Source organism: Rhinoderma darwinii, chromosome 6, assembly GCF_050947455.1.
Source record: "Rhinoderma darwinii isolate aRhiDar2 chromosome 6, aRhiDar2.hap1, whole genome shotgun sequence".
In the NCBI taxonomy this organism is placed as follows: domain Eukaryota; kingdom Metazoa; phylum Chordata; class Amphibia; order Anura; family Rhinodermatidae; genus Rhinoderma; species Rhinoderma darwinii.
Window position 1 is genome coordinate 136,133,178 of NC_134692.1, and position 22,698 is coordinate 136,155,875.

At 43.3% G+C, this 22,698-nt stretch overlaps 1 protein-coding gene across 2 annotated transcripts in view; it reads left to right on the forward strand.

Moving 5' to 3' along the window:
• Positions 1–22,698, forward strand: part of PKD1 (polycystin 1, transient receptor potential channel interacting) — a 93,361-nt gene that overhangs the window by 63,673 nt on the left and 6,990 nt on the right. Inside the window, exons 16-39 of one of the 2 annotated variants that reach the window (XM_075830551.1) lie at positions 1,991–2,134; positions 2,614–2,893; positions 3,003–3,216; positions 3,312–3,471; positions 4,579–4,725; positions 6,299–6,443; positions 8,728–9,330; positions 9,812–9,968; positions 10,071–10,323; positions 10,789–10,984; positions 11,062–11,232; positions 13,387–13,530; positions 13,605–13,815; positions 15,555–15,681; positions 15,765–15,878; positions 15,988–16,037; positions 17,448–17,653; positions 18,167–18,242; positions 18,885–19,003; positions 19,765–19,973; positions 20,466–20,660; positions 21,379–21,518; positions 21,648–21,769; positions 22,481–22,616. In XM_075830551.1, the coding sequence (XP_075686666.1) occupies positions 1,991–2,134; positions 2,614–2,893; positions 3,003–3,216; positions 3,312–3,471; positions 4,579–4,725; positions 6,299–6,443; positions 8,728–9,330; positions 9,812–9,968; positions 10,071–10,323; positions 10,789–10,984; positions 11,062–11,232; positions 13,387–13,530; positions 13,605–13,815; positions 15,555–15,681; positions 15,765–15,878; positions 15,988–16,037; positions 17,448–17,653; positions 18,167–18,242; positions 18,885–19,003; positions 19,765–19,973; positions 20,466–20,660; positions 21,379–21,518; positions 21,648–21,769; positions 22,481–22,616 (4,319 nt within the window). The remainder of the gene's footprint in view (positions 1–1,990; positions 2,135–2,613; positions 2,894–3,002; positions 3,217–3,311; positions 3,472–4,578; positions 4,726–6,298; positions 6,444–8,727; positions 9,331–9,811; positions 9,969–10,070; positions 10,324–10,788; positions 10,985–11,061; positions 11,233–13,386; positions 13,531–13,604; positions 13,816–15,554; positions 15,682–15,764; positions 15,879–15,987; positions 16,038–17,447; positions 17,654–18,166; positions 18,243–18,884; positions 19,004–19,764; positions 19,974–20,465; positions 20,661–21,378; positions 21,519–21,647; positions 21,770–22,480; positions 22,617–22,698) is intronic. The other variant, XM_075830552.1, reaches the window with a different exon arrangement.

Here is a 22,698-nt window from a genome sequence, read left to right on the forward strand (position 1 = left end):
AGTTATATTCTTGTATATAGGGGCAATATTATAGTATTTATATTCTTGTATATAGGGGCAGTATTATAGTGGTTATATTCTGATATATAGGGGTAGTATTATACTAGTTATATTCTTGTATATAGGGGGCAGTATTGTAGTAGTTATATTCTTGTATATAGGGGCAGTATTATAGTAGTTATATTCTTGTACATAGGAGGCAGTATTATAGTAGTTATATTCTTGTATATAGGGGCAGTATTAGGGTATGTTCACACGGCCTATTTACGGACGTAATTCGGGCGTTTTGGCCCCGAATTACGTCTGAAAATAGCGCCTCAATAGCGCTGACAAACATCTGCCCATTGAAAGCAACGGGCAGACGTTTGTCTGTTCACACGAGGCGTATATTTACGCGCCGCTGTCAAATGACGGCGCGTAACTAGACGGCCGCGTCAAAGAAGTGACCTGTCACTTCTTTGGCCGTAATTGGAGCCGCTATTCATTGACTCCAATGAATAGCAGCGCTAATTACGGCCGTAATTGACGCGGCGTTCAAGCGCCTGCACATGCCGGTACGGCTGAAATTACGGGGATGTTTTCAGGCTGAAACATCCCCGTAATTTCAGCCGTTACGGACCCCCGCCGTGTGAACATACCCTTATAGTAGTTATATTCTTGTATATATGGGGCAGTATTATAGTAGTTATATTCTTGTATATAGGAGGCAGTATTATAGTAGTTATATTCTTGTATATAGGGGGCAGTATTATAGTAGTTATATTCTTGTATATAGGGAACAGTATTATAGTAGTTATATTGTATATAGGGGCAGTATTATAGTAGTTATATTCTTGTATATAGGAGCAGTATTATAGTAGTTATATTCTTGTATATAGGGACAATATTATAGTATTTATATTCTTGTATATAGGGGCAGTATTATAGTGGTTATATTCTGATATATAGGGGTAGTATTATACTAGTTATATTCTTGTATATAGGGGGCAGTATTGTAGTAGTAATATTCTTGTATATAGGGGCAGTATTATAGTAGTTATATTCTTGTACATAGGAGGCAGTATTATAGTAGTTATATTCTTGTATATAGGGGCAGTATTATAGTAGTTATATTCTTGTACATAGGAGGCAGTATTATAGTAGTTATATTCTTGTATATAAGAGCAGTATTAGAGTAGTTATATACTTGTATATAGGGGGCAGTATTATAGTAGTTATATTCTTGTATATAGGGGGCAGTATTATAGTGGTTATATTCTTGTATATAGGAGCAGTATTATAGTAGTTATATTCTTGTACATAGGGGGTAGTTTTATAGGAGTTATAGTCTTGTATATAGGGGCAGTATTATAGTAGTTATATTCTTGTATATAGGAGCAGGATTATAGTAGTTATATTCTTATACATAGGGGGCAGTATTATAGTGGTTATATTCTTGTATATAGGGGGCAGTATTATAGTAGTTATATTCCTGTATATAGGGAGGAGTATTATAGTAGTTATATTCTTGTATATAGGAGGCAGTATTATAGTAGTTATATTCTTGTATATAGGGAGCAGTATTATAGTAGTTATATTCTTGTATATAGGGGCAGTATTATAGTAGTTATATTCTTGTATATAGTGGCAGTATTTTAGTAGTTATATTCTTGTTTATAGGGGGCAGTATTATAGTAGTTATATGCTTGTATATAAGAGGCAGTATTATAGTAGTTATATTCTTGTATATAGGGGGCAGTATAATAGTTATATTCTTGTACATAGGGGGCAGTATAATAGTTATATTCTCGTACATAGGGGGCAGTATTACCGTTGTTATATACTTAGGGAGCAGTATTATAATATCCAGTACTGGTCCAGTAAATATGTTCTGCTTCGTATATAGGATGAATGAGCTGATATTTCATAAAATAAGATATCATAAAACCTGGTTTATAATAATGAATATCAGTTAATATCTAGGTGTTGCATGTCCTTGTTTTTATTGCAGGTATTAATTAAGAAAGGCAGCGTTCCCATGGTGTCTCTGAAGTGTGTGTCCTGCAAGGCGCAGTCTGTGTATGAAGTGAGCGCTAGCTCTTATGTTTACCTGGAAGGATCCTGCAGTAACTGCCAGGATGAAGCACGGTCCGGGGTAAGATGCGCACTCCACCCTCCAGGAATCTGATTGATATTATAATCCTATGTGTAGTCATTCTGAACCATATTACATTGTTTTTCCATATCCTAACAAGTTGCTCCCTCTGGCTCAGGTGGAGTGGGGTATTTGTAACATGCCAACATCTAAATGAGATAATTCTGCATAAATTAAATTCCCTATATCTATTACCCAACTGTAACTGTTGGGTGTTACCATATATCGGAGGCTCCGGGATGACTGATGTCCCTAGGCGAGTTCTGGATTTTTTGGGTTCGTCCTCGAGGATTTTCAGCAATTTTGTTTTCCACCTTTTTGGGGCTTTTTTGATTTTCGGGAGCTCCATAGGATGCGTTATGGATCTCCTGGCACCGATAGTAGGATATCCCTTCCTGTTTATGTATATCATGTACTGTCCCTCCATATGCAGCTTGGTTTTATCTTCCGTCTCTTAGTGACTTCTCTTTTCCCGGCAGAGATGGACAGCTCAGAGCTTCAGTAACAAGACCTTAATCCTCAATGCCAGCACCACGACCACCGGAAACCGAGAGTTGAACCTGGTACTCCGACAGGGAGTGTTAAAAGATGGAGAGGGGTACAAGTTCACCCTTCATGTCAGTGATCCCACCATGGAAGAAGAGGGCTTCGCTTCTATAGATCTTCTCCCAAATACTCCACCGTCTGGAGGAACTTGCAGAATCTTCCCTAATAAAACCATACATGCCCTGACTGACCCGGTGCACTTTGATTGTACAGGTCAGTACCCAACCATGCCACATGGTACACACCAATGTGGCACTGGAGATTGACGTAACATTTGCTTTTGTAAATTTCTTGTCTTGTACAATCTTGATCATCATTGCAGGGTGGAGAGATACAGAAGATGAGGTGTCTCTAGTTTTCATCCTGAGGGCTAAGCGCTGCCGGGGTGGGCACTGCGATGACTTCTGGGTATACAAGGGCAGCCGGTCAGAGCACACCACTTTCTTGCCTGTTGGCTACCAGGAGTCCAACTTCATGGTGGAAGTTTCTATACTTGTGCAGGACCAGCAGGGGGCGACAGCAGTGGCCTTAAACCAGTAAGTGAATCCTGGTATTATATTCGTCACCTATATGACAGTAATATAGACTGAATCTACTATGAGATATTTCCACGCGTCTCTCTCCGTTATAGCACCCTGGATATTTTGATGCCAGTCCTCCCAGATGGATTTCATAGCTTTGCAAACTGGTTACACAACCTCACAGAGTCACGCTTACAAGGTTTATTGAAGCAAGGAGACCCCCAGCATGTCGCCGAGTATTCCTTGGCTCTCATCACCGTTCTTAATGAGGTAAATTATTTACTTCTTAAAGGGGTATTTCGATAACTGCTAGATTGTTGGTGTTCCAACCGCTGAGACCCCCATCGATTGCCAGAACAGAGGTCCTGTGTCCCCCATTCCTCTCAGCCGCAAGACCACTGCCAGGAAGAGTTAAATGGAGCAGCGATCAAGCATGCCTTCTGTCACTGTGTTGAATGTCTATGACACTGACGGAAACTGCGGAACGCTTTTTTATAATCCAATTAAACACCATGGCCTTGTTCACACGGTGTGTATGCGACGCGTTTTACACGGCGAAAAATGCGTCAAAAATGCTTGCTTTAAGCTTTCCCTTGACATCAATAAGAACATGCATTGTTGTGCATTCGACGCTTTATTTTTTACGCTCGCGTGTTTAAAAAACACGTTGTGTAAAAAAAAAGAAGCGTCAGGTCAATTCTTGGCGCGGAAAACGCGCCTAATTCCCATAGTCAATGGGAGTGCATAAACGCGTAAAAAAAACACGAAAAACGCGTCAAAAACGCCTGTATTTTAAAAAGCGCTTGCAATAATGCTAGCGTTTTTTACGCGTTTACACGACATTTGAACAAGGCCTAAATTAGCATTTATGAAAGTATGTTTCCAGATTGTTGGAATATCTGATTGGTAATGCCCTGTAGTCTAACATACGGTGGCATCACTCTACTCCGCCGGATGCCAGGCAGTTGGAATATTGTTAATACTACTTTGATACTAAGTATTGCCATTCAGAATTCTAGGAAATCTGGTTTACAACCCCTACGGAAGCTGTTATCGGGGGCACATTGGTTCTCACACAATTTACATATTTGTCTTAGATATGATCTGGATGGGTCGACCTGGCAGTAAGTGTTTACATTTCCTGCAGCGCCACCACAGGGGTAATGAAGAATTGCACAGTTTCTATCGACCTCAATGGGTTGTACATTTAATACACAGATATGCCGGGTCCTCCAGGATAAAAGACGCTCTTTGTAACTCATCTCCACTCGAACAAGGGACCCCCTTTATTAACTCCCTAATAGGATAATAGGTTTTCTTAACAAGACAACCGCTCTATTTTTTTTTAGATGTAATTACCTTTTTTATTTCTATTAGTATGAACACATCATGAGCAAACCAGAAGAGGCGAGTGAGCTGAACCTGGGTAACGTGCGCAAGAAAATAACCGATGCCCTCATATCTCTGAAAGTTAACACGGTGGATGATATACGGCAGATCACGGCAGCGCTTGCACAATGTACGGTACGTACCTCAAGTATTAGGATAATGAGGAGGAGTACTGGGGTTAAAAATGGACATCACATTGCTAAAGTCTGTGATCTCGGACCACCACTGCTTTCCTGAAATGCCCCTATAGAGAGATCAAACCCCTTGGGCACGGCTCAGAGATTTCTCTTCCTGAAAAACCTAGTATTCCATTACATTACCTGTAGTAGAAATCTCTGTGCAGTACCAAAGGGCTTTAATTGAAGTCTTTTGATTTAGGCCCTGTTCACACCACATTCTGTGTTTATATACAGCGTATGCCTCAGGAAGTACAGCACATATGCATGCTTAAAGGGAAGGTGTCATGAAATTATTTTTTTGTATCATATTGCTTTTAATATGATATTAACATAAATTTTATTTATTTGTGTTCTCATGTTCTACTTTTTACTTTGTTCTTACTTTTACTTCTCTATGGGGGCTGCCATTTTTATTTTCATCTCTGTATGTGTCGATTAACGACACATACAGAGATGGAATACGGCACATACAACCCCATAGAGAATGCGAACGGGAGCCGTTCCATTCTCAGTAGCGTACGCCGTCTGTGTCTCCCACACAGACCAAAACGAAGCTCTTTCGCAGATCGAAATCCGGCGCCATTTTCATGTGGACCGGAAGCCGCTGCCGGACAGTAAGATGACTACTTCCGGTCGCAGCTTCTGGCCATATGTTCAAGGAAGCGAAGGCGCAAGGAATAGGAGCGGCGGCGGCAGGAGAAGGTAATTTATGTTCGTGTATGTGTTGTGTGCATTATGTTCGTGTTATACTGTCTGCTGAGCCCTGTATCTAATCCTCCTACACTGTGCAGTCGCTCAGAAAATGGCGGCACACAGTGTAGGAGGTTTGAAGATTCATACCCCTCCTCCTCCTTGCACTGGCCAGAAGAAGGGAGGGGGGATTGTGTGAGGACACTAGAGAGAGTGTGTCTACCCCAAATTTGCAGCATAACGCAATGAGGTTGCTTTACCACATTGACCATGCTGCAATTTTGGGAACTGCTCCCTCTAGTGGCCAGCACATGGAAATGTGATAAGTTAGAATCTAATTTATAATATTTCCTGACTTGTGAAAAAAGAACAAATATTAAAACAATGTGTAATCACTCAAATACTAATTGTTGAACTAAAAAAAATAAAAAATATTTCTAGCGACACATTCCCTTTAAGGTATCCATATAGACCAAAGGATGCCAAGATTGTCCTTTTGCCATCCACTCGGCAGGTAAACATCTGTATGTATATATATATATATATTATTTTTTTACTGTATAAGAAAGCGTAGTTCGCTGTTCGTTTTGACATGGGGGGCCTATGTATGTCGTGTGACAGTGTATGGTCTACGGTGGCATACTTCGTGCCTTTTACGTTCAGTGCATACGTTGACCGATTTCCATGACGTATAGGCCGGACGTAAAGGCAAAATGCAATGGGATCAGAGCCAAAGTGAGAACGTTCTACAGGTGTCACAAGTCCCTATTGGATCAGTTGACTTTACGCAATAAAAGAGTCTATGAGATGACCAAGACTGCGTGTTCCTTTGTCTTCAGGTGGCCAGCAAGGAGTTGGCATGTGCATCTTGTCAGCGGAAAACGCTCAGCAAGCTGGAAGCCATGATGTCCATTTTACAGAATGAAACAACGCAAGGGATGATGACCCCGACCACCATTGCAGACAACATACTGAATATCATGGGTAAGACCGAGTCGTCTTCTAGACATGTTCTGTAGACATCTTACTGTTGATGGGTCACAAAGCCCAAGTAGAAAGACATACCCAAAATTCCAGAGATTTTCAACATTAGTTATTGGCGTCTCTATATTTCTTACTTGTGGTCATGTTTGTGCAGTGTTAGGGTCAGACTGGCCCACCAAAGAACCAGAAGACCCTGCCCATGTTCTGACGTGATAACGGGATCAATCACAACAGAGCTCGAGGTCTATCTGGAGACAACCCGACTTGAAGGGGACAGTGGAGCAGGTCATGTCTGGGGTTTAGTACCTTTTTGGGTTATTTCCCAAATAATAGTAATCTATCAGCCATCTTGGGTGATATCTCCTGTGTGAACAGGTATTTGGAGGTATTTTTGTGGATGCAATACTATCACATTGGCCTAAAGGGTCATATCTATTTTAGACTGAGACTTGCACCATGAAAATCAGAGTGATCTAGATTGATCAGCTGTAACCTGCCAGAAAGCTTTCAATTTCCCTGCAGCGCCGCCACAGGAGAAATTAAGCATTACACAGTTCTTATTGAAATGATAGGGATGTCCGTGTAATGGGGAGCTGTCGGATCCTCCGGAAAGAGACGCCCAATGGGGGGACCCACTCTATTATCTCATCCAGGGTATTTGAAAATGGGATTTCTAAACCAGACAATCCCTTTAAGGAAATCAATCATATCACAACTGCGCTGACATCGTATTTCGGAATACTGACATTATAACTCATTTATTTTTTTCATTCAATTAGATATTTTTGCATTACTGAAGCTCCTTGGTTTCTTAGCAACAGCAAATAAATTGCAGATGAGAGTTTAATGGCAATAAATGGCGACAATACAGCGAAATCTCTCGGGAAAATGATTTTGTCGTGTTTCTTTCTTCTGGTCATTTTTGCTATTTTTTAGACTGATGTGACTTATCTGGTTTGATCAGAACTTTAGGCAAACAAACAATTGTAAAAATGCTGCAGAAGTCGTAATAAATAATCATAAAATCGTAGAGGAGGATTTTCTCGCTGCCTGGTAATTACACGGGAGGAATGGGATGATATAAGGACCTTTTAATAATGTCACAGGCCTAAAACGTGAAGAGATAAAAAGTTGCTGGTGAATTATGAGTATCTTTTGTGCTCCCAGAGGAAAGAAATTTATAGTGACAAGGCTGTTAAAGGCTTCCATAGCTACGGGGACAGATCTATCATCATTTGTGAGGCTGCATTGTGCAATCCGCAGCCAGAACGGCCTGGGATACTGCATTCAAAACGAAGCCTGTCCATGCGCAATAATCCAATATAGATATCTATCTATCTATCTATCTATCTATCTATCTATCTATCTATCTATCTATCTATCTATAGATAGATAGATAGATAGATAGATAGATATATATATATGTATCTATATATATAGATATATATCTACATACAAACATGGCCGATTTTTTCTAGAAACAGCGCCACGCCTGACCACAGGTTGTGTGTGGTATTGCAGCTCAGCCCCATTCACTTCAATGGAGCTGAGCTGCAATACCAGACACAACCAACGGACTGGTGTGGCGCTGTTTCTGGCGGAAACTTGTCATGGTTTGTCTTGGACAATTAATTTAAATTCCTGGTCGGTGCCAGATTATCAAATATTCTGGATTATCAGACAGTCCCAGAAAGGTAAATGAAACTCGTGAAAATTGTAAAGGTGGAAAACTTTCCGATATATACGTTCCGTAATACGGATTCTTTACCCACCGCCGATCTTTTGCGTCCCTGCGGAGTGACGTGACCAGACTAGCCAATGGCTAACTGCTTCCCCGACGTCACTTTGGACGAATCATAACCTCAGCAGGCAGCGCTTGCTCCCCGTGCCCGTATTGTTTGTCCCTCATTGTTGTCCGCTTCTGCCTGGAGACGACAGGTGGTCTAGATAAAAGGTTTTGGAAGTCACCAACTGCCTATACTCTTGAAGATTATTTCCAAATCTTAAAGGAACACAACTAATTCACTGCTATACCTAGTGCAGGGCCTGAAGGGGGCGGAGCATGACACAGGGATTCCAAGAATTCAAAAGAGAGAATCCTGGTGTCATGCTCCGCCCTCCTAGGCCCTGCACTATAAATAATACATTGTATCAATTTTTCCCTGCTTGTTCCTTTAAAGGTTTGTCCATGCAAATGTTTTTAGTATTAAACCCCTGCACAGATATATCGATCTTCTTTGTTCATGTTCTTGGGGCTTTCAAGTTGATTTGATTTCCGTTTCAGGAGATGTCATCCATCTTGTAAACACCAAGTCATCCGTCCACAAAGGAGGGCAGCTGTGTGGTGCCCTCAATAATGTTACTGTTGCCTCCAAGGCTTACAATCTTTCTTCTGATCTCATGAGGATTTTGATGAAGTCCAGGGTACTAAATGAGGAGCCGTTGACCCTACAGGGTGGGGAGATCTTGGCCCGGGGCAAACGATCGGATCCTCTCAACTTGCTTTGCTACAGCAACAGGACTGGCTGCCAGTTCTTCATTCCGCAAGGATTTAACAGCACCTTCCCAGACCTAACAGACATCATCCAGGTCATGTTCCAAGTGGACTCTAATCCGTACCCTTTCGGGTTCATCAGCAACTACACCGTGTCCACCAAGGTGGCATCTATGGAGTTCCAGACTAGTAATGGCAGTCAGATCCCGCTTGACAGCTTGGATTCTGAAAAGGCCATTACTGTTAGCGTTGCCAATAACACTGGTGTCGGGAATATCACAGCGGGTGTGGCGAACATTGAGAGACGGCGCTCGGTGAAAGTGGACCTCGAGGCAGAAAGCAGTAATGAGAACGCAGGACTTCACATACAGATCACTTACACAGTGCAGGATGGTGAGTCAATGACACTTCATTTAAAGGACAAGACAATCACCAGTAAATATCAAACCTTAAAGGGAATGTCCACATTTTTACACCATTTACTTATTTTTATTCTAAATAGGTTTAAAATTCTGTGCTGATTCATTTCTTAATATATCTTTAGAGCGGTTGGAGCTCGGTTTTTGTGATACAAAGCTCCAAATCCACTGCATAGCCATAAAGTCAAAAGATAATATTTTGGCTTCCTGCAGCCACCACTAGAGGGAGCTTGTGAGTTTACTACATACTGATTATAACACAGAATACAGTAAGCTCCTGAGCTCCCCCTAGTGGTGGCTGCAGGAAGCCAGATTTTTAGCCTTTAAATCTATGACCCTTTGGTACTTTAGAACGAACTGCAAATGCGATCTAGGCAGGGTTTTCACGTGACGCTTTTTTCATGGATTTGTTGATGCGTTTATCATATTTGTGTTGACTTTCGTTTTGTTTGTAGAGAGATACAAGGACAGTGAACTGGAGCCGTACATCTCTGTGTATCTTCATGAGACCGGCCATCCCAACCAGTACAATTATAGTGACGTGAAGCAGATCGGCGAGGACGCTCTCTCCGGAGATGACCACAAGCTGTACACGTTCTTCATAGCCCCCATGTAAGAGAATAATCATGAGATACTGCAAGAATATTGTAGGGTGGTCCTACATGTATGACCGTAATGGAAAAAGTTTAACCAAAATATAAATGTCTGTTTTAGGGATGGAAACCTGACCAGACGCTACTATCTAAACATCACAAACCATTACATGTGGTCACCTGTGGATGTGACGGTGGGCCTGTATACCTCCCTGTGTCAGTACTTTGATGGGAATGAGATGAGATGGAAGACAAAGGGCGTTGTACCCCTGGAGGATACCCGACCGGACCAGGCTGTATGTCTAACCCAACATCTCACAGCATTTGGTGCCAGCCTCTTCGTCCCGCCTCACTCCGTCAACTTTATCTACCCTGTAAGTAGAAAGACTCTAGAAAAAATGGGGAAAAATTCATTTTTGGGGATTATTGGCCTTCTAGTATTCCTATATATATATATATAAATGAAAATTCCTTTAATCTGTCACCTATGCCGGATTAGAGTGAAATCTTGCTTGGTAGGCTGGCACTAGTGTCACCTGGTGCCGAGAGGCAATTGGGAAGCCCACTCCGTCACGAACACATGGACATCCGCACGGCCTATACAGCCTCACACTATGGGAAGCTGCCACCAATGTGCCTATATAGGCTTCCAGAAGGGCAGGCCTTGGCAAGAGGGCATTGCAGCAGGTTTAGGGGTTTACGCATTCACCACCATCGTTATGTGTATGTATTTTTGCCTGTGAACTTCCACCTTGGTGGTCCCAAGTATTCCAGATTATTGGAATTTTGCTGTAGAAATACATGTATCATTGCTATTAGAATTTTTCCTCTTGTTTCAGCCTCCTCCTCCCGGTATTAACTATATTGTGCTGCTCACTTGTGCCGTCTGCTTCGCTACCTACTCTTTAGCCACCATTATTGTCCACAAACTGGACTTGCTGGACGTGAATAAAGCTGGAGTCATCCCGTTCTGCGGGAAAGCTGGATTTTATAAATATGAGGTTCTGGTGAAGACAGGATGGGGTCGAGGGTCTGGTGAGTGTCGTCATCATTGTGTCGCGGTTTTGTTATCTAGGGCGCCGGTCCTCACTGTCTGCTGTTCTCCTGCTCAGGTACCACCGCTCATGTTGGCATCAGTCTGTACGGAGTGGACAGTAAGAGTGGCCACAGACATCTAGATGGCGAGAATACCTTCCACAGAAACAGTGTGGACATCTTCCAGATAGCAACAGAGAAGAGTTTGGGAAATGTGTGGAAAATCCGTCTGTGGCATGATAATAAAGGTAAAGGGACGAAGAACGGGGTCTCCAGGAGTTTTAAAGGGATAAATGTTTCTTTAAGTGTAACTCCAAAACATTTGGGGGTCCAAGGATGTCCAAGGTTCTCATCCAAGGTTTTTTTCCCAGGGTCCTCCGGCACTTAGGAGAGGGAATATTCCTTTATACAAATGTCCAGGAGATCATGATGTTGCTGCTTAGTAGCTATGCCCAGGAGGCGAGGGTTGAAGTAGTAGGTGGCTGTCTAGGGCGACATTTGAGAAGGGAGGGGTGGTCTATAATAAGTATATATGAGAGGTGAAGGACGAAGCTGCGGGAGAACCCTACATGCTGCATTGAGAATTGCATGTGGGTGGAGTGGACAGGGGTGGAGCGATTAAGGGTGGTTGGCACTTTCTGAAACCCCTGCCTTGGGCAACAAGAAAGATTTTCCTGCCCCTAGTCATGTCCTATATGAAGCAGGGAATCCCAGATGTCTTCACATCTGTTACTTCAGCTGATTAAGATATTGAGGTAGACCCTGGGGGTCTCGAAGAAACTAGTAATACATGGCACCCATTAAAATCGAGGGGTAACCATATAATATATGGTTGCATTCAGTCCTCCAGAGCAGGAGCGCCTTTTTTCAGCGGCTAAATGAGGTGGTTGCGAGTTAGGAGCCCGTTCTATGACATTCACGTGCACTAATATGAGACACGACATGGGCTGACACACAGTCACTGGATTATCGTAAATCCCCGTTTACATGAAGCGATCGTCCACTAGTGATGTCCTGTTCCTCTGTAGACGTATGTTTGCAGCTGATGTGCGGAACGATAGATTTCCACATATAGGAGACTGTTCAAATATTTATGAGCAATTAATTTTATCAGTGACGAATGATAACTTTATCGTCCATCGATTCTCGCTTTGCTTATTTATACGAGGTAATTGTCGTTACAGACGCTCGTAACCGTTTGAATTAACAAAAATGATATGTAAGCGTAAGGCCACATGGAGCGGCACTGACCCGGCCACGATGAGGCTAACAGCTGTCAAATTGCCTGTTAATGGCCGCACGTTGTTACGGGTAAAACGGCCCTTTACCTGCAAAATCGTGCATCTTTTAATGAATACACCCTTTATGGCCACACAATTTTGCAGGTAAAGGGTCGTTTTACCCGCAACAATGCGCGGCCATTAACAGGCAATTTGACAGCCACGCCAAACTTGGTGCTGGCTCAACTGTTGGCCGCATCGCGGTCGGGTCATTATCGGTCCGTGTGGCCTTACCCTTAATGAATCTTTAGTTAATTGGTTGGTTACTTTTTAAATAATTTGTTGATGAACACTGCCATCTACTGGTGGAAACTGAGGGGTTATTACATTTAAAGGGCAATCATCACATTTACAGGTACTCTGCAGAAAAAATATATTTAAAGGAGAAGTCCAGGGAAAGACGTCAAGGATACATTGAGAGATGATCACATCGATTAAGGTTGGGATCTCAGATCATCACTGATTTCCAGAATAACAGAACTCTATAGAACAATCAAACCCATTTGCCACTGATTAGAGATTTCTTAACAGGTTCTTAGTAACTCAGTATCTCAGAGAAGGGGCTTTTAGCTATTGTCATTGCCCTTTAAGTATATATATATAATCAGGAGCACAAACCCTCCATACTTAGGGTCTTCTGCTGGTTTCTTTAAATGTTAGGTGGGCGGGCTCTTCCTGATGTGATGTCAGAGATGTGCTATGTGCACTGAGCCAATCAGATGTTTCTTACTGCTGCCTCCTCTTATGCTGTTTCACTAAAACATGGAGACTGCAGCTGCATCCCCCTCCTCCCTGCCTTCCATATACTGTTTTTCACTAGATGGATTTTTTGTGACTGAGGAGGTTTGAGAACATTTACAGGGAGCCTGCAGGCAGGGAAAGAAGAACTACAGACTGCTGGAAGGTGAGGAAGATGACGGTTCCCCCCAATAAGATATATTACAAAGTTTAGATTATTCACATGCACTATTGATTTAAGGACAAAAATATATAATTACGGATATTGTATTTATTCCAGTGACCGAAATCATATAAATTCTGTGTCTGGGGTGACTGTTCATGAGTGGATGACCTGACCGGAATCTCAAGTTTCTTGATAATAAAATGAATATCTTTGGACAGGACTCGGCCCATCTTGGTACGTGCAGCACGTCATCATCAAGGACCTGCAGCGCAGTAAGAATTACTTCTTCCTGGTCAACGACTGGCTGACTGTGGGGCAGGAGGATAGCGGTCGTCGGGTGGAGAAGGAAATCTTTGCTGCCAGTAAGTATTTTCCAACATTTTCATAAATTCTGTAGGATTGCCCCTCTACATAAAACCTATGCTTCCTTTTTAAGGTGAGTCAGAACTGAAGAGATTCTCCCGCATCTTCATGGCTGAACTCCAGCGAGGAATCTCCGAGAAACATGTCTGGTTGTCTATGTGGGACCGACCTCCCCGCAGCCGCTTCACCCGCGTCCAGAGAGCCACCTGCTGCGCTCTTCTCATATTCCTCTTCCTGTGTGCCAACGCAGTGTGGTACGGTGTGGTGGGAGATAACAATCATGGGTAAGTGAATGAGCTTAGTGGCATATTGTATATTTGCGTGTGTGTATACATATATTACTACTTCCTAGTGGACTGATCATGAACACAAATAGCTGCATATTTACCATAGGTAATCTTCTCCACATTTTAACACCATTTTACATATAGAATTATTCTAAATAAAACATTGAGTCACTGTGTACATACATTACTTATCCTGTACTGATCCTGAGTTACATCCTGTATTATACTCCGTAGCTGCACTCACTATTCTGCTGGTGGAGTCACTGTGTACATACATTACATTACTTATCCTGTACTGATCCTGAGTTACATCCTGTATTATACTCCAGAGCTGCACTCACTATTCTGCTGGTGGAGTCACTGTGTACATACATTACTTATCCTGTACTGATCCTGAGTTACATCCTGTATTATACTCCAGAGCTGCACTCACTATTCTGCTGGTGGAGTCACTGTGTACATACATGACATTACTTATCCTGTACTGATCCTGAGTTACATCCTGTATTATACTCCAGAGCTGCACTCACTATTCTGCTGGTGGAGTCACTGTGTACATACATTACTTATCCTGTACTGATCCTGAGTTACATCCTGTATTATACTCCAGAGCTGCACTCACTATTCTGCTGGTGGAGTCACTGTGTACATACATTACATTACTTATCCTGTACTGATCCTGAGTTACATCCTGTATTATACTGCAGAGCTGCACTCACTATTCTGCTGGTGGAGTCACTGTGTACATACATTACATTACTTATCCTGTACTGATCCTGAGTTACATCCTGTATTATACTCCAGAGCTGCACTCACTATTCTGCTGGTGGAGTCACTGTGTACATACATTACTTATCCTGTACTGATCCTGAGTTACATCCTGTATTATACTCCAGAGCTGCACTCACTATTCTGCTGGCGGAGTCACTGTGTACATACATTACTTATCCTGTACTGATCCTGAGTTACATCCTGTATTATACTCCAGAGTTGCACTCACTATTCTGCTGGTGGAGTCACTGTGTACATACATTACATTACTTATCCTGCACTGATCCTGAGTTACATCCTGTATTATACTCCAGAGCTGCACTCTCTATTCTGCTGGTGGAGTCACTGTGTACAGATATTACATTACTTATCCTGTATTATACTCCAGAGCTGCACTCTCTATTCTGCTGGTGGAGTCACTGTGTACAGACATTACATTACTTATCCTGTATTATACTCCAGAGCTGCACTCACTATTCTGCAGGTGGTGTCACTGTACATGCATTACATTACTGTACTGATCATGAGTTACAGCCTATAGTATTCTCCAGAGCAGAATTCATTATTCTGCAGTCTTTAGAGCTTACGTCTCTCAACACCCCCTTCTTGCTCAGTGTCTGCACATAAGTCATTCTGGTGATTTGCATTTTGGGAAGTGTATTTTTTTTACCCCAGTCACTACACAGTAACCTGATGTTGGAAAACTTTCTGCCCCCTCATGCATTATAGAAGCTCATCTACGCGGTTCGTGCAGTTGCACACGACCGAATGCCACTCTGAGTGGCCCATGATAGTTTCTCCGAACCATAGATGGATCACTGACGGGACCCAGGCTGTGTCTGTCAACAAGCTTGCTGACTGTTTTCAATAACAACCATTATATTTATAAACTGTAAATGAAGACACATGACTGGATATTATATTATAAGTTATAGAAGGCTAAACTAGCGGTCCTATTTTTCCAGGGATAGAGCGGTGTCTGAGTCGGTTCCTCTCAGTGTGGACTCGGTGGCGGTTGGACTGGTGACCAGCGTCTTGGTGTATCCCATCTACCTGATCCTTCTCTACCTGTTCAGACGAGCCCGCAGCAAGGTGAGACGCGCGCCGTTTTGTAGAGATCGCACTTGTCTGTGAGTCTCGAGCATCAGACTGCAGCTGTGTTTTATCGCCCTTAGACCTGTATCCGTCCGTCCCTCACGTACTTTGACCAGCAATCTGTAGAAATTGATAACTACTTGGACACAGTGATGGAGAGCTCCTTCATGGCGTACACCGGGAACCATGGAGAGGTGAGGAAGGAACAGCTCTCCAGACACCGTCTCTTTTTCTAGATTATTCTCGGTGCGTCACTTTTTTAAATATTTTATTTCTGACACCGCCCAACATTTCATCCCATAGGCTTTCTCTGACCACACCAAAACAGAAATTCCTGTGGAAGACACAAAGAGGTAAGTTGTGGATCTCCAAATACAGTGAAATTCCTATTATCCAGCATCTGATAATCCAGAATATTTGATGGTTTGGTACCTACCCAGACCCACCATCCATGAGGCGATAGGAGAACAGGGCACCATTTTGTTATATATGACTTTTCTATCTTCAATTTGGGGAGGGGCGGGATTCACTGTTCGCCTCAGGAAGCCAAAAGTTGTGGAGAAGTTTTCAGTAAATTTGCTCAGTGCATTTATAAGACACACACAAAGGGTTAAAACCTGTGTTTGGGATTATATTGGCCGCTCCACAGTCCGTCAGAGAGAGAATGTGCGGGCGGTGCTTCAGATAGAGTGCTCTGACGCTTTCCTCCAATCAGGTAAAACCAGTTTAAAGAGAACCTTTCACCTCTCTATACATGTGCAGCATGTAATGGGGAGGGCTGCACAAACCCTGGGGCACTTTACATTTTTTTTCTATATTTAGATATAGAAATATATTTATTTAGATATCGGTGCCGTTGTATTTGGTGCCCGATATTTAAATAACCCCCTGAACAGTCAAGGGGGCGTGTTATTATGGCTGTGACACTGTCCAATCAGATATGGACAGTGTTACAGCAAGAGCGAGGAATGAGAGTGGGTGTGCGCGCGCGCGCCCACACTCTTCAGCTTTCAAGATTAGTCTTCTGCCGAACTGGCAAAGGGGCGTGTCACTGCTACGGACAATGTAAGCTGGGGAGCGCTTACACTGTCCGTAGCAGAGACACGCCCCCTTGCCAGTTCGGCAGACAATACAAGACTGATCTCTCGCAAGAGCTGAAGAGATGATAGCGCGCTCTCCTCTCCACAGCTCTTCCCCTGTCCGTAGTAGTGACACGCCCCGCCCCTTGCCAGTTCGGCAGAAGACTAATCTTGAAATCTGAAGAGTGAGAGCGTGTGCGCGCGCACACACTCTCATTCCTCGCTCTTGCTGTAACACTGTCCATATCTGATTAGACAGTGTCACAGTCATAGTAACACGCCCCCTTGCCTGTACACGCCCCGTTGACTGTTGAGGGGGTTATTTAAATATCGGGTGCCAAATAGAACGGCACCAATATCTAAATAACGGAGCGAGGTAGAATTGTTTTCTTAAAGTGCCCCAGGGTTTGTGCAGCCCTCCCCATTACATGCTGCACTCAGCTGCACATGTATGGGGAGATGAAAGGTTCTCTTTAAGAAGGATCCAAGCACAGTAAATCTACTTTAATCTGGTTTTACAAGGACCGGATAGATTCTATATGATCAGATATTCCGAATTATAAGACGGTCATCAAAAATATATAAGATTTACTTATAATGGTCGGGACTAGAGAAGGTTGAAGGTTAAAGGATTCCGGATTCTGCCTGCGTACATTTACGTCCTTGGCTTCCTCCTCTGTCCAGCTTCATCCAGTGGAATATGAAGGATGACATGCTCAGCTGGCCAGACCTCCTCAGTGATCCTTCCATCATGGGCAACACCATTCAAAAGCTGGAGAGACACCGAACCAGCTGTAACGTTGGGTTAGATGCCAGCTGCCACCCCAGTGAGGATGATAGTGTGGTGTTAGGACTACCACAGTCCTTACCTTGTCAGTTCTTAGCATCAGGTAAGAGGCATTGCCAGAGATTTCCGTTACTTCGCAACATTTTCTAAGAGGTTTCAGGTGCTCTATAGATGTAGAAATTAGTGGAGGATCTACTGATCTTCTGACATGTTCCTACGAGATGTCAAGATTAACACGTGGGTAGATTTTCCTCAAATTGAACCCATACAGGACCAGCATTGCTTTCTTGAAGCAGTCACCCTTAAAATACGTGAATAGCAATTTCCACCGTCTTCTCCAATTGAAGGACCTTGTTACATTATCCTCAGTAATTGTAGGGTAGCCATGTAGGTAACGCGAAACGACTGAAATACGTCTGCACAGTTTTTTGGTTTTTTTATGGGACTGTACCGTGATCAGGATTACTAAAAGGGTGGGGCTTATGTAGTTTGCATACTGTTTTGGGGGTGTTCCTAGGCAGAATGGGGTGGGGCTTACAAATGTCCCATGACTTACGATTACAAATTTTGTTACTATACTATGGAAGTTATATGTCTTCTCTGATGTTTTATAAAGATGGAGCCAGTAGTATGTCCCTTCCACGAGACCTTGGGAGGATTTCCCGGACCGAGACAGATCTGCTGTCAGACTTGTAAGTAGATATATGATGATCATTGTTGTACATAAGACATTTTTTTAGGGAGAAAGATAGCAGATCGGGATGGGAGATGAATCTTTGGCTGGGTTACATTTTACATACTTTTATTGATAAAAAAATGTAATCTCCTTCCCCTACAATATAGAGAGACAAAGCTGTAGCTGATATGCTGCTTGTAATTCAGCAGTGTTTTAGTGCTTCAGACTGTGCTGGGATTTCCTGCTGTGATTGAGGTAGATAGAGCTGCCCCATTCATTGATTGGGCCCAGAGCTGTTCACATAGCTGGAGACTATGAAACGCTGCTACAAGTAAGGCTTCGTTCACTTCTCCGCCAGGGTCCCGTTCTGTCAGAGCTTTTCTGTTGGAACGGGACCCTAACTGACCGTCGTTTTGACTGAATCAATAGCGTAGTCGACTGAGACAAATGGAAACCATTAGCACCGGATCCGTCACCATTGAAATCAATGGTGATGGAAACGGAAACCTATGGTTTTCGTTATTCTCAGTCAGGGCTCCATTCCGACGGAAAGCTCTGACGTTCCGTCGGAACGGAGCCCTGGCGCTCCGTCGGAACGGAGCCCTGGCGCAGATGTGAAGGTAGCCTAAAATGTGACGGTTTTACATTACTTTTACAGATCGAATCCATTTGGAGATAAGACAGAAACCATAATGTTGGACAAATTGAATGACAAAGGGCAGACTTTATCTGGATCTGCCAGGGATGTGACCAGATCAGTCAAGTCCAACAGGACAGGTAAATATAACATACAACCTATAGGATGAACATGCACGATAGATATCACACACTATACTTAGGCCCCATGCACACGACAGCAAAAAACCTCCGTTTTTGCGGACCGCAACTGCAGTCCGCAAAACTGGAGCCATTCACTTTCATTGAACACTGACACCTTTCCGTAGCACTACGGAAGGGTGTCAGTGCCGTGGAAATGTTCCGGGAATTATGGAACATGTTCGTTCTTTCGCATTTTGCGGGCCGTGCTCCCATACTTTGTATGGGAGCACGGCCCGAAAATGCGGCTGTCAGTCAGCGGCCGGCCGTGCCCGCAATCGCGGGCCGTGATTGCGGGCACGGTCGTGTGCATGGGGCCTAAGACATTGTAAAATACGAGCCACTGAATATTTGAGTTTATAGTATTGTACAATAGTGTAAAATCATTTTGGTCATAGTAAATTATCTATTCATGTATTCTAAAATGCTGGCTGCCTGCAGCCACCACTAGGAGGAGCTTACTAGATAATGATTGTGCACAAGAATTAAAAGGTATGCAGGAAAGTTCTGAGCTCCCCCTGGTGGTGGCTGCAGGCAGACAGAATTTTATTATTTAACTCACTTTCTATGCAGGGGATTTGGAGCTATGTAGGAAAACGCTCTGACCGCTATAAAGATATATTAAAAAATGAATCACCATGGAATGCTGAACCTAAAATGAGATTGTGTTAAAAGGTGGTTTAAGGATTAGTAGATGACAAAGTTCTCTCCTTTTCCCTCAGTCATTACAAATGCTTTTCAGAGACGCAGACAGATGCTGCCATCTTGGTGCACACGTGTTGCTCATGTTCTCAGCTGCTTCCTTCTACTTTCCTGTTTTGCGGTTTCGGTGTGGATTGGGGTGGGCTTCACCACCAGCGTGGGTCTTATGTGGCTCATCTCTGGCATATTCAGCTTCCTCTGCTCATTCTTTGTCCTGGAACCCTTAAAGGTAACTACTCTGAGATGTTTTCATTCTGATCTTCCACCATCTGGATGGACGCTCATTGTTGGAGGCTTTTGCTCCATTATTTCCAGTAATCCCTTTAAAGGGATTTTCCACAATCGGATAGGTCATCCGTTTATGATCGGTGCGGGTCAGACACCCGGACCCCACACTGATCAGCTGCTCCGGCTGCCTGCGGGCACCGGATGTTTTGAAGGGTATGCAGTAGTTGGAAGCGGATGGCTCCGTATAATGCATAGCGGCAGAACTGCAGCTCTGCTTCTATTCACTTGAATACTGCAGCTCGGCTGCTTTTCCATGACCGGAGCCATCTGCTTCCAGCATCGACATCCGATGCCTGGAGGCAGCCAGAGCAGCTGATCGGTGCGGGGTCCAGGTGTCGGACCCCCACAGATCATATACTAATGACCTATCTGGTGGATAGGTCATCAGTTGTCCGATCATCCAAAACCCCCTTAACGTTTTGTCTCCAACCAGGTTCTCTTGGAGGCCATATACTTTGCATTGGTGGTGAAGCGATTGTACCCAGAAGAAGAGGACACCCTTGTAGAATGTCCCCTCGTGGAGCACATTTCTGAGAGGATCACCAAGGTACGACCACCGCAAGGATTTGCCTTGTTCCAGGCCAGAGAGGAAGCACGCAAGGTCAAGCTGCTGCATAAAATGCTTAAGGTAAACGAAAATATTTCAGGGCAGTTATAAATATTGTTTAAGATCTCTGCTTGCTGTCAGGGAACATTCATTGTTACATCCAAAGGTTTAAAAGTTCTACAAACCGATTTACTTCTCACAGCTGAGGGTTTGTTACAATTGTATCCAGCCTAGGCAGTCCCCTGTAAACTAAACATATCCTGTCCTGATAGATCAGCCTGGAATCCTGATATAGTGGATTAGATACAATTGTAGCAAACCCTCTGCTGTGAAAAGTATATGGACTTTAGCAATAACTGAAAAATACCTTTAGGCCAAATTCACAAGGTGCGTTTTCCGTGCCAATTTGCCACGTGGATTTTCAAATCTGCCGCCTAATACAGTACCAGCAAAGTAAATGAGATACTGAGTAATCTCATCTACACATTGCGGAATGTTTCCGAAAATGGAAAATTGACCTGCGATGCGTATTTTAAAATCTGCAGCATGTCAGTTTATCTTTTAGCGTTTTTGCATGTGAATTGTATCTGACGGATTTATAAAAAAAAAAAAACGCAACAAAATCCGTAGAATAAAAACGCTCCATTTATCACATCAAAATGTAAAAATCGCACATGAAAACGCACTATTAGGTGTGGATTTAACCTGCTTTTACCTACGGTTTTGATGCAGATTTTCTGCACCAAATTACGCAACGTGTGCATGTAGCCTTAATCTGGTTTCCTATGTGTCTATGCAGAACCTGATGGTTTATACGCTCTTCTTATTGGTTGTCCTCCTGACCAACTATGGAGATGACTCCGTGAACCACAGGGCTTACCTGCTGCAGCGCTCCGTCCGGCAGGAGATGGGAAGCCACAAATTTATGCAAATTAAGAGGTAAAGTCCAGACATCATTAATCACCCCCAGATTCCTACTGAGCGCAGTCCTTGTATTATTAAATGAAATCAGGATGAAATATCAGGAACTCGGATGATATAACGATATATATATTATGTCCTTGACAGGTCGGACGAGTTCTGGGCCTGGGCATCTGATGTGTTGCTGCCATTTCTGAATAATAACCAGCAGGGCAGCTACAGCAGCTTGTTGGGGTCGGCTCGCTTACGCCAGATTCGATTAAAGAAAGGTGCGGTTCCATCGTCATGTGATTACTATAGACACGGAACGCTTTATAATGTTATAATGACTCCTGTCTGACAGTTTGGTTTCCAAGGACACATTGCTTAACAACCAGGGTCTCTTCATAGTAGTTGTTATACAGCACTTCTCTGGCAACCAGTCTATCCTAAGGCAGTATTGCCAGTGAGGCAAGGGCCTAAAAAGGGGCAAAATACATTTAGGAGAGGAACGTCTTTTTTTTTTTTTCCTAAAAAAATTACACTAGCAAGAATAGAGTACAATAAAGGGACCCAGGTGGGCATATTGGCCCATGTAAGAAATAACCAGAGCCCTCAGTGTGAGAACACATCGGTGCCTGGGCACTGCCTACGTTCTGTACACAGCGCTCATAGAGGGAGATCTATAATGGTGTAAAGGCAACGTGGAGTAGTGACCCAAAGCAACCAATCACATTCTAGTTCTCATTTTTGAAATGCCAGTTTAAAAATGAAACAAGCAATCTGATTGGTTGCTATGGGCAACACCTCCACTTTTCATTTATACTAGCTTAGTAAATACTGCCCAATGAGCGCTGTATACAGTGACACCGCCGCTGCTTCTGGTGATCACATGACCTATCACGTGATCGCAGGAGGTAACTTTTGGGTGTAATTAGCCCCTACAGGGTGTGGACCACCGTATGGAGGGTCCCTCACACTATAACTTCTATCTTTATTAGCAGCGTGTGATGCCCACTCATTGTCCAGCCATGGGACCTGTTCAGAAGAGTTTGATACGAGCTATGACATTGGTTGGACTCCTACTTCTGATGTGTCATCCCGTAGCGGGTCGTATTCTCCTCCAGATAATACAGGGTAGGTACCACCATGCAGCGCTGCCCACCATGAAGCGACAGGCTCCTTATATCAGCCTACGGTTTATTATACGTCTCGTCTC